The following is a 24,656-nucleotide window of genomic DNA, read 5'->3' as shown; positions in this document are numbered from 1 at the left end:
ACACACACATTCATACACCGATGGCGGAGGAAACCATGCAAGGCTCCAACCTGCTCATCGGGAGCAATTAGGGGTTCAGTGTCTTGCTCAAGGATACTTCGACACTAACTCTAGGGGAGCGCCCCAGCCCGGGATCGAACTGGGAACCTTGCGTTTTTCCAGTTCACTCTACCCGGCCACTCTACCCCTGAGCCACTGCCACTGTCATTCTGGGTACTTTGGTGCAGTGGTTCCACAAGGGTCCTTCAGGGGATTCCATGGGGTAGGCAGCAAAATTAGTAGCATAACATTTTTAACCAACCTTAAACCTATGATATATACACATCAGCTATTTGAAAAAGTTCACAACACATCGAACGCGTCGGGACACATTGTGAGATTGTAGATCTGCTTATTTTTAAAAAAAGAGTAGACATCTAGCAAAAATATGTGGGTTGCTGGTACACAAATATTTTCAAATGGGGGTCCACAGCCAAATACACATTCATTGGCGATGAAAAGGTTTTAGAACCACTGCTGTAGTGCTTCTGATGACACACGGCACTGTCTCATCAATATAAGTAGCATCGCCACCTTTCCACAGTAAACACAAGAACAAGAAATATTATCATAATATCAGCTCACGTTCAGGGCCTCCATGACCTGTCTCAGGTCTTTCAGCTCCTTCTTTTTCTCCTGGATCTTCTGCTGGACTTCCTCCTTACTTGTCACCAGCTGTTTCTGCAAGAACAGAACAAAGCACATTTTCTAGTCGGGATACCAATTCTATCCAATCAGGAGAAAGAGAACTCATACAGGATACAAGGTAAAAACAAGTACGATTTGAGACAGTTTCGTTTAGATCCACATCTTCAACCAACTGTATAAGTTCCACAAAATACAGGGGCAAGATTAATGGAAATGAAATATGATTCATGAAAAGTTATCAATCGCCTCTGTTTTTGATTGGATCCAAAATGAGTGCACTTCATCCTTTAATACTTTTTTTTAACACCTTGATTTCTGCTTTTAATGTTTCTGACATGGTCCTACCTGTTTCTCTGCCTTCTCTGCAGCAGCTGACACCGTGTCATGGCCCTTATGTTCATACATGGTGCACAGATAGCAGATACACTGGCGGTCTGTGCGACAGAACACCTCAATCAGCTTGTCATGCCTGGAGCACATCTTCTCCTGCAGTTTGTTAGTGGCTGGGACCAGCTTGTGCCTCTGCAACGCAGGAACATTGTAGTGAGGCTGGAGGTGAGTCTCACAGCAAGAGACCAGACACACCAGACAAGACATGAGAGCTTTGTGACGTCTGGCTCCGGTGCAGAAATCACAGGCCACGTCTGCTGGACCGGCGTACAGCAGAGCAGCAGAGACAGAAGACTGCTGACCTCCTGTAATGCTCAGCTTCATCACAACCTGGAAGTAAAGAGAAGAGGAGGGGAGGTCAGTCACTGATGACAAATACAACACAGTCATTGTGAGGTTCATGGTGATCAATACAGTGAGAAATTACAGGTAAGTTCATCTAGTAAGATCATTGTAACATTATCTCACAGTGCTTCTGAACTTTTTGTATTACATAAAGTTGATTGCTTTACGTTGTTAAAAATGTACAATTTAAGCATTTAGCAGACACTCTTAACCACTAGAACCCCATGTATCTGCTATTATGTTTGCCTGCAGTGAATGACATGCCAAGAATAGGGACGCTAGGGTTTAATGATTAACCAGTGACTAACACAGTCAAAGATCATAGTAAATGACCCTAGTCAACAAAAACGACAGCATAAGTAGATTGCAAATAAACTAAGATACCAGGTAAACATCAAGCATCTGCTTAAACCAGTGGTTTTCAAACATGTTCATGTCAAGGACCCCCAAATGAATATGTATTTGGCTACGGACCCCCATATGAAAATATTTTGTGCCAGGGACCCCCATACAATATTTATGTAGTTAATGTTTAAAACAAATATTGCATATTGCATTGCGATGCATCGTGAGCTTGTAGATCTGTAATTTTCAAGTACTGTAGCTGATGTATAGGGTTACAGTGGTTAAACAGACTGTCATGCTCTTTTAACACATTTTGTTGGGGATCCCCTGGAACCCCCTCATGGACCCCATGGGGGCCCCCAGACCCCACTTTGAGAACCACTGGTCTAACGTGCTATCTAATAGTTCTTAGTATTTGTGGACATTATCAACATACATAACATAATGTGTAGTAAGTAACCAACATATAGTATAACTACCATCTATCACAATAGTCAACAAGGAGTTCGCTGTAGAAGAACATGTAGTTTAATGTGTGGTTGTAACGTGTAAGGTCATCTCACCTCAGCCAGCAAGGTGTTCTTCCTCAGAACAGGTCTGGGACTGAAGCTAGCCCCTTTCGGGACCCTGTTTACCTTTTTTTGTATTTGGGAAGACGGTAACCAGGGTCCCTTGACGCTCAAAGCACTCTCTCTCATATTCGCGGGTACCACTGTCTCGTCTCGGGCTAATAGCTCGTCGCTTGGAAGTTGCAGAGATTTCTCAAAGGTACCAAAAAGAGCAATACTAAACCGCGGTTAATCTGCATTAATGCGCTCGGATCGGCGCTGCCGTTTAACATTTTTAATCATTTAGTAAAGCTAAATTTCCTCTCTCAAATAATGCTCCACTTCCCATGGCCCGCCTCCCCGCGGTGACTGACAAGCTGCGCGTCCTACGCATACCTCTATGGTCCTACGGTACTGCCTCTGATTGGCGAGCTCCTACATGCTTGCATGACAATCACAACGCGGGGAGGCGGGCCATGGGAAGTGGAGCATTGTTTGAGAGAGGAAATTAAGCTTTACTAAATGATTAAAAATGTTAAACGGCAGCGCCGATCCGAGCGCATTAATGCAGATTAACCGCGGTTTAGTATTGCTCTTTTTGGTACCTTTGAGAAATCTCTGCAACTTCCAAGCGACGAGCTATTAGCCCGAGACGAGACAGTGGTACCCGCGAATATGAGAGAGAGTGCTTTGAGCGTCAAGGGACCCTGGTTACCGTCTTCCCAAATACAAAAAAGGTAAACAGGGTCCCGAAAGGGGCTAGGACTGAAGCTCTCTCTGCACTGGGGACAGCTGTAGACTCCAGTCTCCTCATACTGGTCCCAGTAACCCTCAATACAGCTTCTACAGTAACTGTGTCCACACTGTAGACCCACTGGTTCCTTTAGAAGGTCCAGACAGACAGGACAGCAGAACTGGTCCTGGTCCAGATCACATGTCTGTTGTTGCTGTTGTGCCATTTGACTGACAACCACACTCACACTGCGAGAAAACACAACGCTTTGGTTTACTCTGAAGAGAAACACACAACAGCTAAGTTTTGTTTCTTCTGAAGAAAAGTAGGAGGGTCAAAGGGTGGGACTTCCTGGATGTTTGCAGGAGGCAGTCGTTTTAAAGAGACAGTGAATGTGTAGCACAAACAGGTTCAGCTTGTGGTTAAACATTGTACAGCTGGACTCTCTACACACTACATAGTCCAGGGGCCAACACTGATATTTTCACAAATTGGTACCACCTAAGGTGACCGTAAAGTTTTTGTATTTTTGTCTTCCTACATGTCTCTAGTTTATATTTTGGTATGATAACCCTTCCAATCTTGTAGCTTAATGGCATCACTACCTACCGGCTAATGTATCCGGTAGGAGACACAAAGTAGAATCTTTGTGTCTCCTACCGGAAATACACCCGGGCATCAAATTATTGTGACAAAAAAACAAAATATATCCATGTATTCAAGGCTTCATGGGGTGTGCAATTGATAACTTCTCTGATTTTTGGTGTTTGCAAAACGACTGCTTTCCATAAGCTTGTAAAAGTTGACCCTCCTTCGGTCTAGGGTGGTCATAGCTGAATGGGTAGAGAGTCCCCCTGGGAAACTTAAAGAGGAGTTCACCCAAAAAATGATTTATTGTCTATCAATTGCACACCGCATGAAGCCTTGAATACATGGATATATTTTGTTTTTTGTCGCAATAATTTGATGCCCGGGTGTAGGAGACACAAAGATTCTACTTTGTGTCTCCTACCGGATACATTAGCCAGTAGGTAGTGATAACTGCCATTAAGCTACAAGATTGGAAGGGTTATCATACCAAAATATAAACTAGAGACAAACTTTACGGTCACCTTAGGTGGTACCAAAATATGGCTTGGCCCCTGGACTAACACCATCATTTCCCCTCCAGGTGGAAAAGCCTGGTGGTGGTGACACAAGGTTACAAGATAATCAGGGTTATTTATATGGGGTAAAGTAGGCTATGGCAAAAAAAAAAAAAGTTAGTAAAATATCTCGACTTTCTCACTAGTTCCACATTCTCTCCATTTCCTCCAGACTCCAGTGAGCTCATATATTATAGTGAAACACTCTAATACTCTCTAGGATTACAAATATGTCATGGCAAGACAGGTGAACTCGATCATACTAAAGGGTAAACCTGAAAATGATACAAGTGTGACATCTGTTGGCCAATTCAGTGATGCCTTATTGCTGTTGTGTCATTGCTTGTCATCTGTATTCTCTTTTATTTTGACCCCTCACTTCAGGTTCAGCTGGAGTTGGACCTGAAGTGTTTATGGAATTATTGTCTCCGCCAGGCCGAAAGGCTGATCAGCCTCATGGTGGCGCTATAACAGGCCGATTCACGTTTTTAGCTATAACTGCACCGATCTGCGTGAAACTATGCACGCACACTCCTTAGAGGCCAAGGAATCTTTGCCCTGCATTTTTCACATATGCCTTTTAGAGCGCCACCATGAGGCTGAGTTTTGTAAAACACATTTTGTTGCTCTTACTCCTTAAGATTCTGTCCAAAAATCACACAAATCGGTCCACAGTATCTCTATAGTCAAGTGATCAAGATCGATGTGTCCGTATTTCATATTCCATCCTACTTGGCTAACATTGGCTTCCAAAATTTGCAGGATAGGTCCGTTTTGAACAAAATTCCTCAAATCATGAACGCAGTGTGCCATTTCCGTGAAATTTTGCAAACACATTCCCACTAGGCCGAGGAAGAAATGCCACCCTTTTCACATTGCAGGTCTAATTTGTCAAACCACATTTTTGGAACAAAATGTCTCAAATCATGAATGTAGTGTCCGATTGCCGTGCAAGGCCTAAGAAGAAATGGCACCCTTTTCACATTGGCCTATTATAGCGCCACCAGGAGGCCATAATAACCTACCTGACCTGGCGGAGACTTGTGCTCCAAGGAGCACTTTTTCTAGGTCATTGTGTGTTATTTCAGGAAACAAGATTAAGTTCTTACTGATTAAGTGAGAGAAATGCCAGCAGCATTGTCAAATTGAATGATGAATGAATTCCATTCAGTAGTGACCTCAGTGGACAGGACAGTGGTACAGTCGACTGGACCTTTGGTTTAACAGCTTTAACTGTCAGGGGACACGTGATCTTATGGACACACATGAACATGTAACCTATAGTTCAGTACACTTGTCTTTGGAAGCAAACTGGATTTTGCACAAATTTGCTTCTGAGTTGCATTTCATCCTATCAAGTGTAGCCTATAGTTGATACTGTTAATGTAATTGTTGTACTTTGCATAACAACATTTTGACAAGCATGATGCGTCTGCCATCATTTTGAAATATGTATTTCCCAGGGAATCAGTTTTTGAAATATAATCATTAGTCTAATTCGCATACATAATGTCACATTCTGAGACATTATGGTTGACTGATGGACAAACTATGTTTTCCCCCAGATTATTTGGTTATTTAGGTCTTGACTGTAAAAAAAACAACATCTATGACATTGTGTGCTATAAAACCTCTCCTACAGTAATTCATAGCTGTGTTATGTACATGGTCCAGATGAAAAAGCTCAGAACACAGGTTTCAAATTATACACACTTTTAGGCATTGGCTGTTGGCTTACATGGAATAGAAAAGCATATGTGTAGAGACCAAACTATAGGCCTATAATCTTGTATTGTAATTAAAATACACTAGAACGTAGACTGACAGACAGACAACTTAAAGCATAAAGCATTAAAAGGGGAAATGGAATATAGTAAATCTCTGTTCAACAACGGAACGGTCACCACCTCATGTTCTTTCACAGCAAAGCAACAGGCACTATGCAAGCAGGCTACTGTATTCTGCAAGGAAAACAAGGAGCTATTCATTAAAAACACTCTCAGACCTCTGAATAGGACCTCATAATAACACTAGATGTCCCTTTCCAAGCCTCAATGTGTCTTTTCAAGTGAGAATTGAATGTACGTATCTGTTAAACTTGTGGAATTCTAAAAACAAAACAAAAACAAACAATACTGTGAATGCAAAGTTGCATTAAATGAGATTCTGTTTCAGGTTATGTTTCACTTTGGACACAAGGTGGCAGCGTTCACCATTCGTTTGCTTATAGCCTACTAAAGGCTTAATATAATAAAGAAAAACATTTTTTTTTTTACATCTTTAACGTTTTGCAGAGAGATTTCATTTCAGAGATACTTCAAATATGCATTAGGGTACCCACGGAAATGTGCGCTAATCGGCGCTAATCAGCGTTGGTGCCATTAAACGGATTAAATGTTTAATCCATATTTTAAAATGTATTTTTCCTCTCTTCGGCGCACCATATCCCACCTTCTTATAATTGGCTGGTAAAGTGCATCTAGCAAATCATCACTCTCGCTTGTCGAGCTCAGTTGTCAGATAATGTAGCTACTGTAAATTAGGTTTCTTGTTATCATCACCTTATCACCTTCTCCTGGACGGACTGTGGACGGACTAAAGGAAATGTTTTAAAGAATAACATGTCAGGACATTCCCTACATTTTAAAAAGAAAGAAAGAATATAATGGTAAAATGGGCTACTTACTATTTCAGGGAGAGTCGTTCTGAATTCTTGCTACGCAGGACTTCGCAGACGAGCTTCTTGAGGAGATGAATCGAGGGAAAACTAGAAAAAGTGCTCCTCGGAGCACAGGTCTCCGCCAGGTCAGGTAGGTTGTTGGTTATTGTGGCCTCCTGGTGGTGCTATAATAGGCCAATGTGAAAAGGGTGGCATTTCTTCTTAGGCCTTTCAATGGGACACTGCATTCATGATTTGAGGCATTTTGTTCCAAAAATGTGTTTTGCTAAATTAGACCTGCTGGTGGCGCTATAAAGGCCAATTTGAATGTGAAAAGGGGGGCATTTCTTCCTCAGCCTAGTGGGAATCTGCATGCAAACTTTCACGGAAATTGCACATTGCATTCATGTTTTGAGGCATTTTGTTTAAAACTGACCAATCCTGCAAACTTTGGAAGCCACTGTAAGCCAAATAGGATGGAATATGAAATATCGGACAGATCCATCAGAATCACATGACTATGGAGATGCAGTGTACCAATTTGCGTGTTTTTTGGACAGAATCTGAAGGAATAATCTCCAATAATGTATTTTACATAAGTCGGCCTCCTGGTGGCGCTGTAAAAAGCAGATGTGAAAAATGCAGTCCAATGTTTTTCCTTTGCCTCTAGGGAGTGTGCGTGCAAAGTTTCACGCAGATCGGTGCAGTTATAGTTAAAAATGCAAATCGGCCAGTTATAGCGCCACCATGAGGCTGATTTGAAAATGTTCAAGTGGCATTTCTTCCTCGGCCTAGTGGGAATGTGCGTGTGCAATTTTATGGAAATGGCAAGCTGCGTTCATGATTGGAGGCAGTTTGTTCAAAACGGACCAATCCTGCAAACTTTGGAAGCCAACCTTAGCCAATGAGGATGCAATATGGGAAATCGGACAGATCCGGGTTGATCACATGACTATAGAGATACTGTGTACCGATTTGCATGACGTTTGGTTAAAAGCTGTAGGTGTAATGGGAAAAAATGGGTTTTGCACAAATCGGCCTCCTGGTGGCGCTATAACAGGCCCATGTGAAAAATGTGGGGCAGAGGTTCTGAAGCAGGGAGTGGGTGTGCACAGTTTCGCAGCGACCGGGCCAACGGTGCCGGAGATTAGCTGGTAACACACAGACAGGACACACACACACACACACACACGGACGGACGGACGGAAGGACGGACGGAGGGTAAAACATACTCTCTCGCCATGCCTTTCGGCCTGGCGGAGACAATAAGGATGCTGATCACTTCATCACTTCCAGCTTTGACAGGAAAATGAAACTTGGAATGTTCTAGCGGTGGTGGGAAAAGTACTCACATTTTTTACTTGAGTAAAATATCAATACTGCCATGCAGAAACACTCTGTAAAAGTCCGGTAATCAAAATTTAGTAAACTTTTTGAGCAAAAGTACAAAAGTATCGACATCAAAATATACGTAGGCCTAGGTACCAAAGTAAAAGTAGGTCAGAACGTCTCATTGTGGGATCACCTTAGCGATCATCACACTAATGTTATTGCCACTATTTGTGGGATCGCTAAAGCGATCACACTAATATCTCTTTGACGGCTAACTAGTCCTTCATACTTTTAGCTACAAACTCCGTTCCAACTCTACAACGTTCGGCCTACTTAGGACATGTCGGCTACCATTTGAATTTTTGAAATAATTTGTACTTTTAGAGATATTTCACTTTTAATTGCAAAAAAAAATCCCATTAATTTCAATGGAGACATTTTATACTTTTAGCTAGAAACTCTGTTCCAACTCTACAACGTACGGCCTACTTAGGACATGTTGGCTACCATTTGAATTTTTTTAATAATTTGTAGTTTTAGAGATATTTCACTTTTAATTTCCTAAAAATCCATTATTTTCGTTTTTTGACCTCTAACTAGTCCTTCATACTTTTAGCTACAAACTCTGTTCCAACTCTACAACATTCGGCCTACTTGGGACATGTCGGCTACCATTTGAATTTTTGATCTAAATTCAACTTTTAGAGATATTTCACTTTGAATTTCCCCATTGAAATGAATGGGATTTTCCACCCGTTTTTTGATGGCAAACTAGTCCTTAATTATTTTAGCTACAAACTCTGTTCCAACGTTTGGCCTACTTAGGACACGTCGGCTACCATTTGAATTTTTGAAATAATTTGTACTTTCAAACCTTTCAAACCTTTCAAACCTTTAGAACCTTTCAAACCTTTCAAACCTTTCCAAACCTTTTACATCTTTCAAACCTTTAGAACCTCTTAAACCTTTCAAACCTTTCAAACCTTTCAAACCTTTCAAACCTTTCAAACTTTTAGAACTTTAAAGCTTTCAACCCTTTAACTCTACTAACACTATCAATACTCAATACCATCAACATTCTTAGCGATCCCACACTGTTTCTTCAGGAACAGTACTTTCTAGTTCTTAAAGGGATCATTCACCCCAAAAAATACTACTATCGATTAGTCACTGGATATTTCTTTGTTTTTGTCGCATTCCTAAGCCAATAATTTGATAACCAGCCGACCGGTAGGCAACGATTCCGGTAGGCGACACAAAGGAGACGCTTTGTCTCCTTTGTGTTGTCAAGAATGATTTGAGGTGTTAGATTTAATAAATAAAAATGATTTGAGGTGTTAGATTTAAAATTAGGAAAGGATTCAGGTTGGGGATAAAACCAATGATGGCCCCTGACCTCTTTAATTGTTGTGACGCGCCACCTTGTGGTTGCTTTATGTTATTTAATGCCCACTTAGATGGTACATTCCAGTTTCACCACCTGGTCGTTACTTTGTGTTAATTAGTTCCTTTAGGTGGTACAGTACAGTTGAAAGCAAGTAGTTCAGTCCTACATGTTTTTTTGAGAAGCAAGCATGCAGCAGTGTGTTCTCCACAGCTCCAACGTTTGTGTGTCTTGGAGTAGATATGTCTGTGAGTTAAACTCAAATATTATGTGTAATGTGTATGTGTATACGTTTTCAGTAGCAAATAACAACAGTAATATTTGTTGTAGCTTAACTGTTACTAGGTAGCAGCTTATTTGTTTGTAATTTGAGTGTTTTTCTGAAACCCATGTCTTTGTTTATGTTTATGTCTAACAATCAATGTGAACCCGATACCAACCTACAGTAAAGACCACTCTTCTAAAGAAATTGCCTTATTATTGGGAGTTTGAACGCTATCTGTCTAGCCTTTGCACAGACAAGCAAGTGTGAGGACAGAATAGTAAGAAGACAACCACTCAGCGATCAAACAAACGGGAGCTGTCTACAGATTGATACTATGCATGCTCAATTAACCAGAAGTTACCAAGCTGCAATCAATCAAGTAGCCAGTATGGATCAGACTGCAGAGAATATGGAGGAGACTTTTGTGACCAGGTCACAAGCTTCTGGCTCCAAAGGTTCAAAGCACTCCAGCAAGGCTTCAGTGCACTGGAGGGTGAGCCCAATAGAGACTTGACTGAATTTGCCATTGAAGATCCACTGCAAAGAACCAGTGAGTATGTACAGAACCACGTAGTGGCCCAAGACATGACACAACATGATCAAAATCAGTCTATTGCACCTGATGCTCAGCAAGCAGTACCAGACTCTATGCCCCTACGTTCCACCCCAGTTTCACAGTATGCCCCTCGCTCTCATAACACATACATTCCCCCCTCTCATGTCAATACAAACAATGCCCCTAGGCCAAGAGTGTACATCAATTTTCTTACAAAAATAAGCTACATTGGAAAATTGGGTACCCTCGACTTGCACGCGACTGGAAATATCATTGTCGTTTTGAGACGTAGTGTAGACAGTTTGTGTTCCTAAAACGGTTTTGGTCATCAGTGCTGCCGCACCTGCAGTAGTCCCGCGAGACTACGGGGACGTGAACGTGAACTCAGTATTGGGTATGTGCTTAGCTGGCTGCAGTTCACACACAGATGTCTCCCATGCCGTGAAGGTTGTTAATAAACCTGTTACTTGAACTAAACTGAACTAAAGTGATTCTTTATAACTCAAGCAGTCAACACGGAGTACATTTGCAGAGGTGTAGAACTTTATATAGCTCAGTCTGATATCAGCACTCCTCTGACATATCAAAAGCTTCTTGGAGAATGTGGGCATCAATCCCGCTACCTCTCACATGCAAAGCAAGCGCTCTACCATTTTAGCTTATTGTTCTTGTGCTAAAGTACTGTAAACTATACATAGTTTACCCTACAGAGATAATCATGATGATATTGTGACATTTAATGAAATTGAACTGTTGTCAAAAGAGTTCACATCAACCAGAGGTGTAAGGTAACTAAGTAGGCTACATTTACTCAAGGACTGTACTTTTTGAGGACTTCATTGGAATATTTTAAATTTTCAGTACTAACTTACAGTACTTCAACTCCACTACATCTCAGAGGCAAATATTGTACTTTTACTCCACTACAATTATTTGAAAACTTTAGTAACTAGTTACTTTGCAGATATACATTAATTATTACATTATAAAACATACATTAAGCACTTCAGCCCTATTTTATACATAGGCTATTTGAAAATAGCAGATCTGCAAGCTCACAAATGCGACGCGTTGTGAGTATTCTTATATGAACTGTGTTCTTGAAGCGATCTAAGATTGAGTAAATTGATTTACTCACCACCACCGTTCACATTTTCAAACATCAAGGGCTTATTAGAAAAAAAGGCAAGTAGAGTCTTGATAAAGAACAAATATAGGTTTTACTTGAAAATACAGAATAATTGATTACAGGAACCTTTGAAATATCAGCAACAATTTCATTCCTAAATTCTAAAATACGTTGTAGTGTACTCCATAATAATATATAGAGAATTCCAGGGGTCCAGGATTAAATATATTGCATCCAGGAGAAACTATATGGTCTGGTTGACAATAGTTGTAATAGAAATCCAACAGTCTATATTCCTTGAGCATCAAAAAGCTGCCCTTTATGGAATCTACAGTCCATGATCATCTGAAAGGTCCTGTGGAGACTTTGGTAAGAAACATTCTCTGTTAAGAAACTCGCCACATCCCCATGAAATATCTGTTTTTTTTAGTTTTTTTTACACATTCTCATAGCGCCTTGTAGAATGTCCATTAAAGCTTATTCCAGTAGAGAATCCAAAATGTTCTTTCCGCTTTTCGATTGTTTTAGTGCCCAGGCAAAGAGGAGGAGATAGCCAATGAATAGGAAAGGAAATTAGATTTGAACAGTTTCATACGTTTGGATATTCTACAGGTGTTTAATAAGGGCTATGTGTCCACTGTGCATACTCAAAAAGGTCTATTGTACATTGTATTTCCAGACATCCTGTCAGGATGTAACAGGGAGTAGGTGGTACAGATGTCTCCTTTTCATGATATATATGCTAGTGGTGAGGAAGCCAGAGGGACATGGACCTCTCAGAACAGCTTATGGTATTTGTACCATAACTCCCTCTTTCTCAGTAGACTGTGTTGAAGATATGGTCTGGGTTTAGTGCAAACCAGAGTGAAGAGACCAGGTCTAAACAATAGCGGTTCTGTGAACCTCCCTGTGTCAGCGGGAGCAGGTAAAATGGCTTTTTTGCAGGCGTCCTCTTGCTTCTCATGAGAGAACATCTGCATGCATTGCCCAAACATACAACGCTCAAAACCCCACTGTGTGTTGGTCTTATCTCTTGTTAAGGCCCATAGGCTCGTGTATTTACATTTTGCTGTAGCTATTTCAACAGCAGGTAAAGCAGAAAACCCCTTGACATGGGGCTACTACCTACCTATCTCTGAATCTCTGAAATCTCTGAAACAGTCAATGTGTGTCCATGCCGTAGCCAGGCACCCTGTTAAAGTGTCCTTGAGCAAGGCATTGCACCTGTCATTGCTTGAAGTTGCTCTGGATGATCATGTTATAAAAAAGATAACAATTAAATGTAATGATCCAAATTCAGTGTGTCCAACTTAAGTACATTGGTACAGTTTTACATCAACCCAAGATCCTCAGAGAGTAATGGGTCGGTTTCACATAGAATGGAGATCAGTTTTAAACTTGCAGCAGTTCCTTTGCTCCTCACTGTATCGATGATACAACGTGCCTTTTCATGTTTCACTTGCTCCACGTGGGCCTTATCATACTCTTCTTTGATAATCACCTTCTTCTCTAAAAGTTTGTCCAGGACGCCGTTGAGGACAGAATGTGAAATGCTGTTGATGAAGCTGCTCCGCACAGACAACAGTCTGTCTTCTGCTGGAAGAGTCAGTGTGCGTTGAACGTGTTGTTTTCTTGAAGCAGGAGCTGAAAGGTTTACGCAGCGTTTCCATGCACAGTCGGAGGTGTTACCGTGTCTTAGAAGCAATGTAAGAAGCTTAAACTTGCCCGTTAAAATTACATCAAATGTTTCGATGTAATTGTGATAGGATGATTCATCAACTTCAAATGGTGCCATATCAGGTTGAATTATGATGGAATCATCTTGAAGGGGAGAGGAGAGGGTGTATTCTTGCTTTGAGATTAGTTTACAGGGAGGGTTTTCAATGTAAATCTCTTCACCAAATAGCTTCCTCCGTCTCTTCTGCACTTCATCCAGCACAACGTTCCCAGGCAGCAGCAACACTTTCAGGGTTGATATGCGGTCATCATCATCATTACCATCAATCGGTGGTGCATAAAACAGTGACACCAATGCCTGGACAGGACTGGGCTGGACAGGACTGGGCCAGAACAACTTCTCCATGATGATACCAAATAAAGATAATCCAGTTATATTTATGATAACATGAGTTTCTGTGATCATATGGGGTTTGATCAGCTCAAAGCCATCATCATCCATCACATGGAGAACAGACAAGGATTTTCCTCCACCCATGGAGAGGATCTCACAATGTGGAAAGTGTAACTGACACACAGACCCCTGAGAACCTTTGATGTCAAACAGTGGTCCTGCAGCTCTCTTGCTAAGCTGGGATAGAAGCCTTCGGTCCCAGTGGACTGTCCTGTAAGTCACATCTCCCTCTGTCTTCATCTTAAACACCAGGTTGGTCACGCTGCATTGGAACAGTCCTGCTTGGGTGCAGTGGAACCTGTAGCTTTCCTTGTTTTCTGCAACAATGATATCAGGTGTAATTTTCTGTGTTTTGTCCAATAGTGTAACATCATTTGAGCTGTGGGAGCGCTTCGCTCTGAAACTTGTCTTGTTTTCTTTACATGGAATTTGACTCAGTGAGGGTAAGCTGTGAGAACGAGGCAGAGCGATGGATTCTTCCACCCTAGAATAATTTTGATCCGTTTCATCTTGGAGCTCCAGAGAGTGATGCACAGAGGACAGTGACTCTGTAACAGACTGGTCTGTGGTTGACAAATCCCAGGCTGTGACACATGACATCATTTCTTCTGGGGAATCATGGGAGGACTGTTGTGATGTGGATGAGGAAGACAACATGGGGGAGACTACGGCAACAGAGGGATACATGTTGGGTGTAATTACTTCCTGTGGGACATCTTGAGAGGAGGGAATATCAGACTCCTTTATCTCAGCTTCTTTCCTTCTCTTTCTGGGAAGATGGGGTACTTGTGTAGAAGATAAGGACGACATATTGAGGCTGGTTGATAGAGTTGATGAGGGAAAACGAGGGAGGGTTGATGAAGAAAAATTAGACGCCAACTCTTCTTCTCCTCTCTTTCTGCCTTGCGTTCTCTGTGAAGAATGGCGTACGGTGAGATCATCACAACTTTCGGCATTTATCAATATATCCTGACTTAGATTTCAGCGTACGGCCCGCTCAGATCTCACGCCAGGTCGGAGGCAGTTGTTGACTTTGCCTATTATAAAACAAACTAGCAAATTATTGAAAAGAAATAAAGAAAATGCAAAACTATAATAACCTTGTCCCCAGGAGGAAGGGGAGGTGTTGATGTCTGATCCATGGACTTCATCTCCATCTGACCAGACTGTTCCATCTCTACAGAAGAACAACAAACAAACATTACACATGATGAGTATAGAAGACATGAGGTCTGATACATTGTGTTATGACTGTACATAAATATCACTGTAAACTCAATTAACCACATTCACACAGCAGCCATTTTGTTCTTACATCATACTTGGAGGTTAGCCCCTAACCAGTATGAAGTAAATGTTAAATGGACACAGTAGTTTCTGCAAGCTTACACTGCGTGGCCTTGTGAGCTTGTAGATCAGCTACTTTTGACAAAGAGATTTGGCGTATAAGGGAAAAAGGAGTGGACGAAGTACAGACCCCTGGGGGACCCTGTTCAACGAAGTATAACCACTTAAGTGTGTGTGTGTGTGTGTGTGTGTGTGTGTGTGTGTGTGTGTGTGTGTGTGTGTGTGTGTGTGTGTGTGTGTGTGTGTGTGTGTGTGTGTGTGTATGTGTGTCTAGAACCTTACCCATCTTCATCTGACTCTTCTTCTTCAGCTCAGACCTCTTCCTACCCATCAGTGTAAGGTATGTCACCTGTATTTCACACATCAACAAACAATGACAGAGTGAAGCTACATCAAGTGTTAACACACTGTTCCTTAACCAGAGCTGCCAACTTTCACGCAATGAGCGTGACACACACACAAATGACCCTCTTCACATGCACTCATGCCACACATCATATTTCTCATGCCGTCAAATCAGCCCAAGTGGAAAACTGTGTTAACTCATGCACCACTGAGACATCCACTTCTGCCGGTATTTGAGCGATAAAGTGAATTAAATGACTGTATCTGAAGTAGCCCCACCCGTTAAATGTTAGGTGCGTGTGTGTGTGTGTGTCTCTTTTATGAAGGACGGTGCGCGCATTTACGCTCGTGTCATTCCATTGATCATTACAGTGATATTCCCAGATGTCGCCGACAGGTGGATCAACAACATAGATCTTAAGATGAACTAATGTTCTATGCTCTACACATCCAAAATGTTAGCTTCCGGGTGTACACTGGCATTGTATCTGTCCGGTTGAGTTTATAACGTTTTTATTAACTGAATTTGACAGACGTCTAATTATTTAGAACTCCTCTGTGTGTCATGCTGCGCTGCCAAGAGCAGGTAGTTAAAAGGGGGAGGGACCTTTGGATGCATGCGTGTGCAAGAAGAACAGATCTTCAAGCAAAAAACGCGATGTGTTGTTAGCTTGTAGATCTGTTCTACAAGCTAACAAGAGAGAGAGAGAGAGAGTGACAGTTATATTGCTGAGGTGAGTGATTAAAGGAATTTGACAATTTAGAATAATTTGCCGGGGCGGCAGTGGCTCAGGGGTAGAGTGGCCGGATCAGTTCGATCCCGGGCTCCCCCAGAGTTGGTGTCGAAGTGTCCTTGAGCAAGACGCTGAACCTCTATATATTGCTCCCGATGAGCAGGTTGGTGCCTTGTATGGTTTCCTCCGCCATCGGTGTATGAATGCGTGTGTGAATGGGTGAATGTAATGCACAATCTATGTAAAGCGCTTTGGATAAAAGCACTATATAAATGCACCATTTACCAGAATAATTTGTGCAGTCTGTCTTGACTTTATAGCTATCAGACTTTTATGGAAATCAATGTGAATATTGAATAGGAAACATATGGTGCAGAACATCAGTCAAGGTGCACAATATGACCAATAGGAGAGTAAGAGTCACCATCTCTACACAGGCTGTTACATTGACTCCTACTGTCACTAGTCCCTTATTATGACTGTGAATACACTCCAGTCATTCCCACATACAGTATACACATTATACTCCATTTGATACCTAAGTGATACATTCTAGTTAATTGCATGCAATCATAAATTATATTAATGAGTGGTTATTATTAGAGATGGCTCTTTAATTGCTTCAGTCATCAAATCGATGTCTCTGTTTAGCTTGTTGATGGATGAAATTAAAACATTTACCCATAATGTTCCCATGTTAGTAAAGCCTGTTAAAGTATCAAACTCCCTGTTCAAATGCACCAGAATACAGGACATTATACCTGCTCTGTTAAAAAGACCCCACACCAAAATGATCACACCCACACTATTAATCTCCACCTACCTACCTTAACTTAAAATTACTTGATTTCATTATTCAGGGTTAGATTTGGAAAATTACAGCAACATACCAGCTGTACCTGGTTGGGGTATTACAACTGGTGTGTTGCACTGGGTACAACATTAAGTACAACAATGAATACAAAAATACATTTGGCGTGCGGTGGTGACTCCATGGGTCGATAAAATAATTATACTGATAATAATGTTTGCCACCAAATCTCACTCCAAGTTTTTCTGAAAATAAAAATAAAAGACTGGACTCGTAGATTTTGATTGTTATTACAAAACAACTCTTCAGCCCTATATACATTTGGCCATTTGAAAATAGCCGATCTATAAGCTAACAATTAAATCTTACATGCTACATTGTAGTTCATGTATTCATTAGAATATGTAAATAAATGTCATGGAGAGAATATTACGTTCTTACCCAGCTGTTAACTGACTCATATATGTTCCTCTCTATGTTCTGAGCATCAGTCACCAGGTCCTTTATGTCCTCAGCTGGGTTTCCTGTTGACATGTACACTACACTGCTCACCAACACACAGAGAATGAAAGAGACAAAGTCAGACATCAGATTCAAATCATCATATAATAAAAGTGATACTTGTTCAGCTGGTCTGGGGTCTAGAAGATGGTGATAACACATTGTATTGGTTCTGCTTTCTGTGTGATGAACACTCACAGCCAGCGGACATGGTCGTCACGGTAGCTCTGTTTGAAGTCTTTATGCCAAGACTCCCTCATGTCTGCTGCAGAGAGAGGGAGGGCTGTGATGGAGTCCATGCTGAGAGAAAGACGATGATAGAAAAGACAAAGAGACATAGAAAGAGGAGGGAGAAACAATGAGGAACACATATTATTATGATATTATGACATCATATTCTATAACATATGTAACTGTACATGTGGAAATATGACCTTACAGAGTCTGTCTGTCTGTCTGTCTGTCTCTCTCCCAGAGAACATGGATCGTTTTGGTTATAAGCCCACTTGTTTCTATGATGAAAGAGCAAGTTAAAATGTGAATATCTTTCCGTGGTTTTGTCTGCTCCGAGGACGCTATTGTTAAATGAGTTTCGGTTTGTTTCTAGTGGGGAAGGATCGGCAGACACGTAAATCCCGCCCACTACATTTGATTGGGTAAAGCGCGGCCTGCTTCCTGATCTGAAGGCACGGCCACTTGTAGGCCAGTGCGTACGCGATATGACGAACCCCCCCCGACAGATTCAAACGCAGAGCAGAATCTGTTCTTGAGAGATTATAACGCAACTCCCCATATAGGCCACGCCCATTTGCGTCAGGATAGATTTTCCGCCATTTAGAATTTTCTTCAAAACACACTTTTAGCTCCTCCTCCCACATATTTTGTCCAAATTTCACACAAATCGGTACACATGATCTCAAGTCAAGTGAGCAAGATGGTTCCGTACGCTTCTTTTCCTGGCCTCTGACAAATACCTCATGGTAAATAAAAATAAACTAAATCTAACACTAAAAATAATGCAAACTAAAATAAAACTAAGACTTAGTTTCTTTTATAAAACAAACTAGCAAATTATTGAAAAGAAATGCAAAAAAGACCTAACAGTGTCTGTCTGTCTGTCTGTCTGTCTGTCTGTCTGTCTGTCTGCCTGCCTGCCTGCCTGCCTTTTTTCAAGGCAAGGACCCCCAAAATGATATGCATTTGGCCGCGGATAAAACATACATACATTAACGACATTAACCCTATTTTATACATAGGCTATTTGAAAATAGCAGATCTACAACGCGTCACACCGCGACACGTTGTGAGCTTTGTAGATCTGATATTTTCAAATATTTTAGTACTTTTACTTTTTGTACTTTAAACTTATGTTGCTATAATATCGGGGGTTCTCAGACTTTTTTCATACCAAGGACCACCCAAAATGATATGTATTTGGCCACGGACCCCCATCTGAAAATATGTTGTTCCAGGGACCCCTGCCCCCCCTCCCCCCCTGCAGAAGCAAAGATTTGAGTAAAACATTTTCACTTTAAAATATATTGTGATGCTCCACTCACTTATATGGAGTGTTATGGGAGTGTCTGCTCTGCTCATGCTGTTCTTCCTAGGTGAACATGGTGGGGCAGTCTACATACCTGCTAATGGCTGATTGGAGAGCACCTGGGCCCGGTGCCTCCAGGAGTCTATCCACAAGTTTCCTAGCATAGACATATAAAGGTAGACGCCTCCTTCGGCTCTGAGGCATTGGTATCTCGGGCGCCATTTTCGCGTAGGCAAGCTTCCCTGAAGCTTCCGCGTGTGTCACAGAAGGGGGGCGTTCGGTAGGCCAATCAGAGCCAGGTGGGGGCGGGTCTTTTTGTAACCCAGCTGCACTGACAAGTCCCGGAAAAGACGCACTGTGATTGGCCAGTAGTCAACACGCTGTGAGCGCTGTGATTGGCCAGTAGTCACTTTGAGTGTCAGTTTGCCTACGCTAAAATGGCGGCCGCGATACCAGTTACTCCAACTAGGGCTGTCGCGATAATCGCATTAACCGCATACCGCGCTATTACAATTTCAAACCGCAAGGGGGCAGACAAACCGCACAAACCGCATCATCCCGCGCAGCGCGCCCAGGAGGTAATCCTGCCGCCTAATACTTACATCCGGGGTAGCAGCACTTGACACAGAAGCGCGCGACAGCGACACAAACATAAACAAGAAACAACATGGCAGGAGCAGCAGGTCTCGTTTCAAAGCGCAACGCAACATCGCCAGTTTGGAAACATTTTGGCTTTATTCCAAACGAAAATGGAGAGCCAGCCAACTTAGACCAGGCAGTGTGCAAACTATGCGGGAAGAAAGTGCCAGTTAAACGTGGAAACACATCTAATTTGAGGGCTCATCTTTCCTCTACTCATCCGTCTGTAGAAGCGGGTTTGCCAGCTGCAGCCCCGAAAAACAAAGCTCCTCTGGCCGGTGCCAGCCGACAGGTTGGGGTGGCTGAAGCATTTGCTCGTGTTACCAAATACAGCCGTGACAGTAAGAGGCATAAATGCCTTACAGCAGCGGTAACCTCATTTCTTGTGGAGGAGATGGCTCCATTCAAAACGGTGGAGAAACCTGCTTTCAAATCCATGCTACAGAACTTCGACAAGCAGTACGAGTTGCCTGGGAGAACATATTTCTCTGACACTGCTGTTCCCAAAAGGTACAACACATTAAAGGCATCAATCAAAAGTGAGCTCCAGAATATCGATTACTTCTCCGCCACGACTGACATGTGGAGTAGTGTCAACATGACTCCATATATGAGTTTAACTGTGCATTATCTGACCAAGGAGTGGGCGCTACAGTCACGTTGCCTCGAAACCGTGTTTGTCCCTCAGAACCACACAGCTGAGAACCTTGCAGAGGCCCTGGAAAGAGCATTGGCTGATTGGTCTCTGGATGTAGATAAGCTGTCTTGTATCACAACGGACAACGGGGCGAATATCAAATCAGCAATAAACGATAAGTTAAAATGGCCGTGGCTTAACTGCTTTGGACATAATTTACACTTGGCAGTCACAAACTCAATGGCAAAGAGCAAGGAGCGTACAGCCCGAGCAATGGGCCACTGTCGAAGCTTGGCCTCCGCGTTCTCCGTCAGCTGGTTGAAGAGAAGAGATCTGGCGAAAGCGCAGGAGGACCTAAAAATAACCCAACACTGCCTGATACAGGTAAAGCCCACTAAATAAAGTGTTTGTTATTTAGGCTACAATTCATATTCACGTGACTATCACTGACAGTTATATATTCTAATGCCTTCATCTAATAAAAATATATATATATAAAAATAATGATGTAAAATGTAACTTAATGTTATTTAGTTAATAATAATAACAATAATAATGCGCATTAAATATGTAAGCTAATTACCTTTATTATATTCTGTGCAGGATTGCGCTACAAGATGGGGCACGAAACAGAAGATGGTGGACAGAGTCTTGGAGCAAATGCCTGCTATCAAAAGGGTTTTAGATAACAAGAAAAACGAGCATCTAATTCCAACCAGGCAAGACATCTGTGTTCTGGAGTCTGTGAATGCAGCATTGAAACCTGTGGCGGAGTTTACGGACATGCTGTCTGGTGAGAACTATGTTACTGTGTCATCAGTCAAACCTGTGCTGAATCTTCTGTCTGAATCATATCTGGCACCAGCAGAGAATGACACCAACTTGACAAAGGACATCAAAAAGAAAATGTGCGCCATTCTTGAGGAGAAGTACAAACCTGCTCCCTTACAAGTCCTTTTGTCAAAGGCCTGTCTTATGGACCCTAGATATAGGAGCGGTTATATCGATGATGTAGACGGAACGAAATACGCACTCCTTGACGAGATGCTGGATGTCACTGACAGGCGCGACGAGGGAGAGGAATCATCTGTGCAGACTGTGCAAGTGGTCGCCGAGGTGGAGCCAACACCACCTCCAGCAAAGAAAAAGAGGAGTCTTGGAGACATGCTGAAGTCACCAACCGCCGCTCCCGTGCCGATAGTGCCCAAGAGAATTCGAGCAGAAACCGAGCTCACACGTTACCTACAGGAGCCTCTGATTGACACCAACGATGATCCTCTTCTCTGGTGGCGTGAGAACCAGGCTAGATATCCTCTGCTTGCTAATATCGCACGCAAGTACATGGTCATTTGTGCTACCAGTACAGCATCTGAGAGAGTTTTCAGTACAGCTGGGAATGTCGTTACGCACCTGCGTTCCTCTCTGAAACCACACAAGGTGAATATGCTGGTGTTCCTTGCGCGCAACAAGAACGTGATGACCCAGGTCTGACTCTTATTAGTTTTTTGCTAAAGAAGCCAATATTTCATGGCCTAGCCTGCCATAGCTATAATAGTGCATAATTAAATGGCTTTTGTTCTGGACTTATATTTTCATTTCATTAAGTCGTTTTTGTAATTTGCAATTAAAAGATTGAGCCTATTAGCCTACAGGGCATTATATTGAACATTTTTGTACGTTTCTGATCTTGTTTTGTGTACAAATATGCGCATTTTGATTTCATTAAGTCTAAAAGAGAGACAGATTCTTAAATGCAGGTTGTTAAAATAGACTACAATATATTGTATTGTTTTTTTTGTTTTGTTTTTGTAACAAATACGAGGCTCCTTTTTTTATTAATAAGACCAATGTTCTGTTCTTATTTGCACGTTTTATATTGCATTAGTTTTGCACTATTTGTGTTTGACAAATACCTCATTCAATTAAGACTGAAGTCTGAAGTGTCACGCTCCTTTTTTATTTATTTAGACCAATACGTCTGTTCTTATTTGCACTACGGTATACATTTGTTTTGCACTGTTTGAAAAAATACCTCATTCATAATAAGAAGTGTCGCGCACTTGCGCTGTTAGGCCATTGTTGGGCCTTGACTTTATTAGGCCTATTTCTGTACTTTAATAAATGGCCAAAACTGCATTCGTTTTGCTTTATGTTTTTTTGGGGTGATGGTGGTGGTGACAAATAGAAGACTGGTGTGTTCCTTTTTTATTTGCATTTTAAATATTTGGCCTACTGCATTCGTTTTACACTGACATTAAATTAATGAAGACTAATTGAACATGTAAATACAGCTAATTGTTTAAAAACCTTTTGGGTGAAATAGCGAAACAATCATGACTGATACAAATGAAAGAAGACCCTTCACAGCTAATAAAGAATTTAACATTTTAAGAATCTGTTCAGAATTGAATGAGTATGGCTATAGTTAAATGTGAATCTCTTTCTGCTATAAATATGCATCCACCGTTCTGCTGCGCCCGTTCTGCGCGCCCCTTCATGGAGTACATATTTGGTACCGAATTAACCAAAATAAAAGAAAATCAAACCGCAAAAAACGCACTTGGTACCCTATTAACCGAAATAAAAGAAAATTAAACCACATAAACCGCATTTTGGGTCCCGAATTAACCGAAATAAAAGGAAATCACACCGCACAAACGGTAAAAAAACATAGACTAATTGAACATTTAAATACAGCTAATTGTTTAAAAACCTTTTGGGTGAAATAGCGAAACAATCATGACTGATACAAATGAAAGAAGACCCTTCACAGCTAATAAAGAATTTAACATTTTAAGAATCTGTTCAGAATTGAATGAGTATGGCTATAGTTAAATGTGAATCTCTTTCTGCTATAAATATGCATCCACCGTTCTGCTGCGCCCGTTCTGCGCGCCCCTTCATGGAGTACATATTTGGTACCGAATTAACCAAAATAAAAGAAAATCAAACCGCAAAAACCGCACTTGGTACCCTATTAACCGAAATAAAAGAAAATTAAACCGCATAAACCGCATTTTGGGTCCCGAATTAACCGAAATAAAAGGAAATCACACCGCACAAACGGTAAAAAAACATAGACTAATTGAACATTTAAATACAGCTAATTGTTTAAAAACCTTTTGGGTGAAATAGCGAAACAATCATGACTGATACAAATGAAAGAAGACCCTTCACAGCTAATAAAGAATTTAACATTTTAAGAATCTGTTCAGAATTGAATGAGTATGGCTATAGTTAAATGTGAATCTCTTTCTGCTATAAATATGCATCCACCGTTCTGCTGCGCCCGTTCTGCGCGCCCCTTCATGGAGTACATATTTGGTACCGAATTAACCGAAATAAAAGAAAATCAAACCGCAAAAACCGCACTTGGTACCCTATTAACCGAAATAAAAGAAAATTAAACCGCATAAACCGCATTTTGGGTCCCGAATTAACCGAAATAAAAGAAAATCACACCGCACAAACGGTAAAAAAATTTCGCGCGCGCGCAAACGAGCACGCGCGCTGCGCGCGCGTGCATGGTGGGGGATTGCAATACTATCGCTTATCGCGCTTCTGTGCCATTTTATTGTACCGCTGTTTTAATTATGTAACCGTGACAGCCCTAACTCCAACGAACTGCAGAGGCCAATGAGGTATCTAGGTTTCTATATCTATGTTTCCTAGGCTGTGTGGGCATCACTTCCTGTCGATTTGATCCAATGAAATCCAATGATATCCAATGAAATCGACAGGAAGTGATGCCCACACAGCCTAGGAAACTTGGATAAAAGCCCTGCCCATGCTCAGTCTGTGATGAGATCCAGAGGAGAGAGGATTGCTGTCCTCTTCAGCTCTACTCTGCTCCCCATGCTTCTGTTATGTTTGAGTATTCTTTCCATCCACAAACCCTGCTCTACACCATGTTCCACTCATGCACACTTACACCACTGATTTACTGACTCTTTACTTTCAGTTATACCTCAGTTGCTTATGCTAGAGTTTATTGTTTAATGAACATACACTTTACACTTTCCGTTGGTCTCCCTCCCCTGTTATTTGTGTGGCTAGAGCCAGCCATGACAATATATATATATATTCAAAGATTTAAATCTGCTGTCAAATAATCGCACTGTGCAGAAGTAGAAGTATAAAAGTTCCATACCCAGTACCCATCCTCATCAGCTTCTCCTTCAGCTCAGACTTCTCATCCATCAGGTGTCTGTATTCATCCTTTATTTCACACATCAACAGACAATGAGAGTCAAACTACAAAAACAGACTGTTCCTTAACATTGGTTGGAATGAACTTTTACTTCCTGTATTTCAAAATAAAAGACTGAACAGATCAATAGGTATAAGTGAACAGTTTAATCTAAGTAGAACACTATTAACATCATGAACCTTAGCTTCCCTATTCTGGGAAAAAAACATTCTGTGGAAATAGCTTACAAAGCATTGTGAC

General features: G+C 41.5%; 2 protein-coding genes across 2 annotated transcripts in view; one reads left to right on the top strand and one right to left on the bottom strand.

The window, feature by feature from the left end:
- The window catches only part of LOC311063456 (protein NLRC3-like), a 621,663-nt gene that overhangs the window by 151,615 nt on the left and 445,392 nt on the right, over positions 1 to 24,656 (top strand). The window lies entirely within an intron of this gene.
- Positions 11,780 to 15,350, bottom strand: LOC311063197 (uncharacterized protein). The gene is made up of 3 exons (XM_084082476.1): positions 15,279 to 15,350; positions 14,750 to 14,826; positions 11,780 to 14,561 (listed from the first exon to the last, which is right to left on the bottom strand). Exons 1-3 carry the CDS (start codon positions 15,325 to 15,327, stop codon positions 12,849 to 12,851), a joined length of 1,839 nt encoding a protein of 612 aa, XP_083938602.1. The 5' UTR covers positions 15,328 to 15,350; the 3' UTR covers positions 11,780 to 12,848.

Source organism: Gymnoscopelus microlampas, assembly GCF_963454915.1.
Source record: "Gymnoscopelus microlampas genome assembly, chromosome: 16".
Classification (NCBI taxonomy): Eukaryota; Metazoa; Chordata; class Actinopteri; order Myctophiformes; family Myctophidae; genus Gymnoscopelus; species Gymnoscopelus microlampas.
This window is presented reverse-complemented; position numbering and strand designations above follow the sequence as displayed.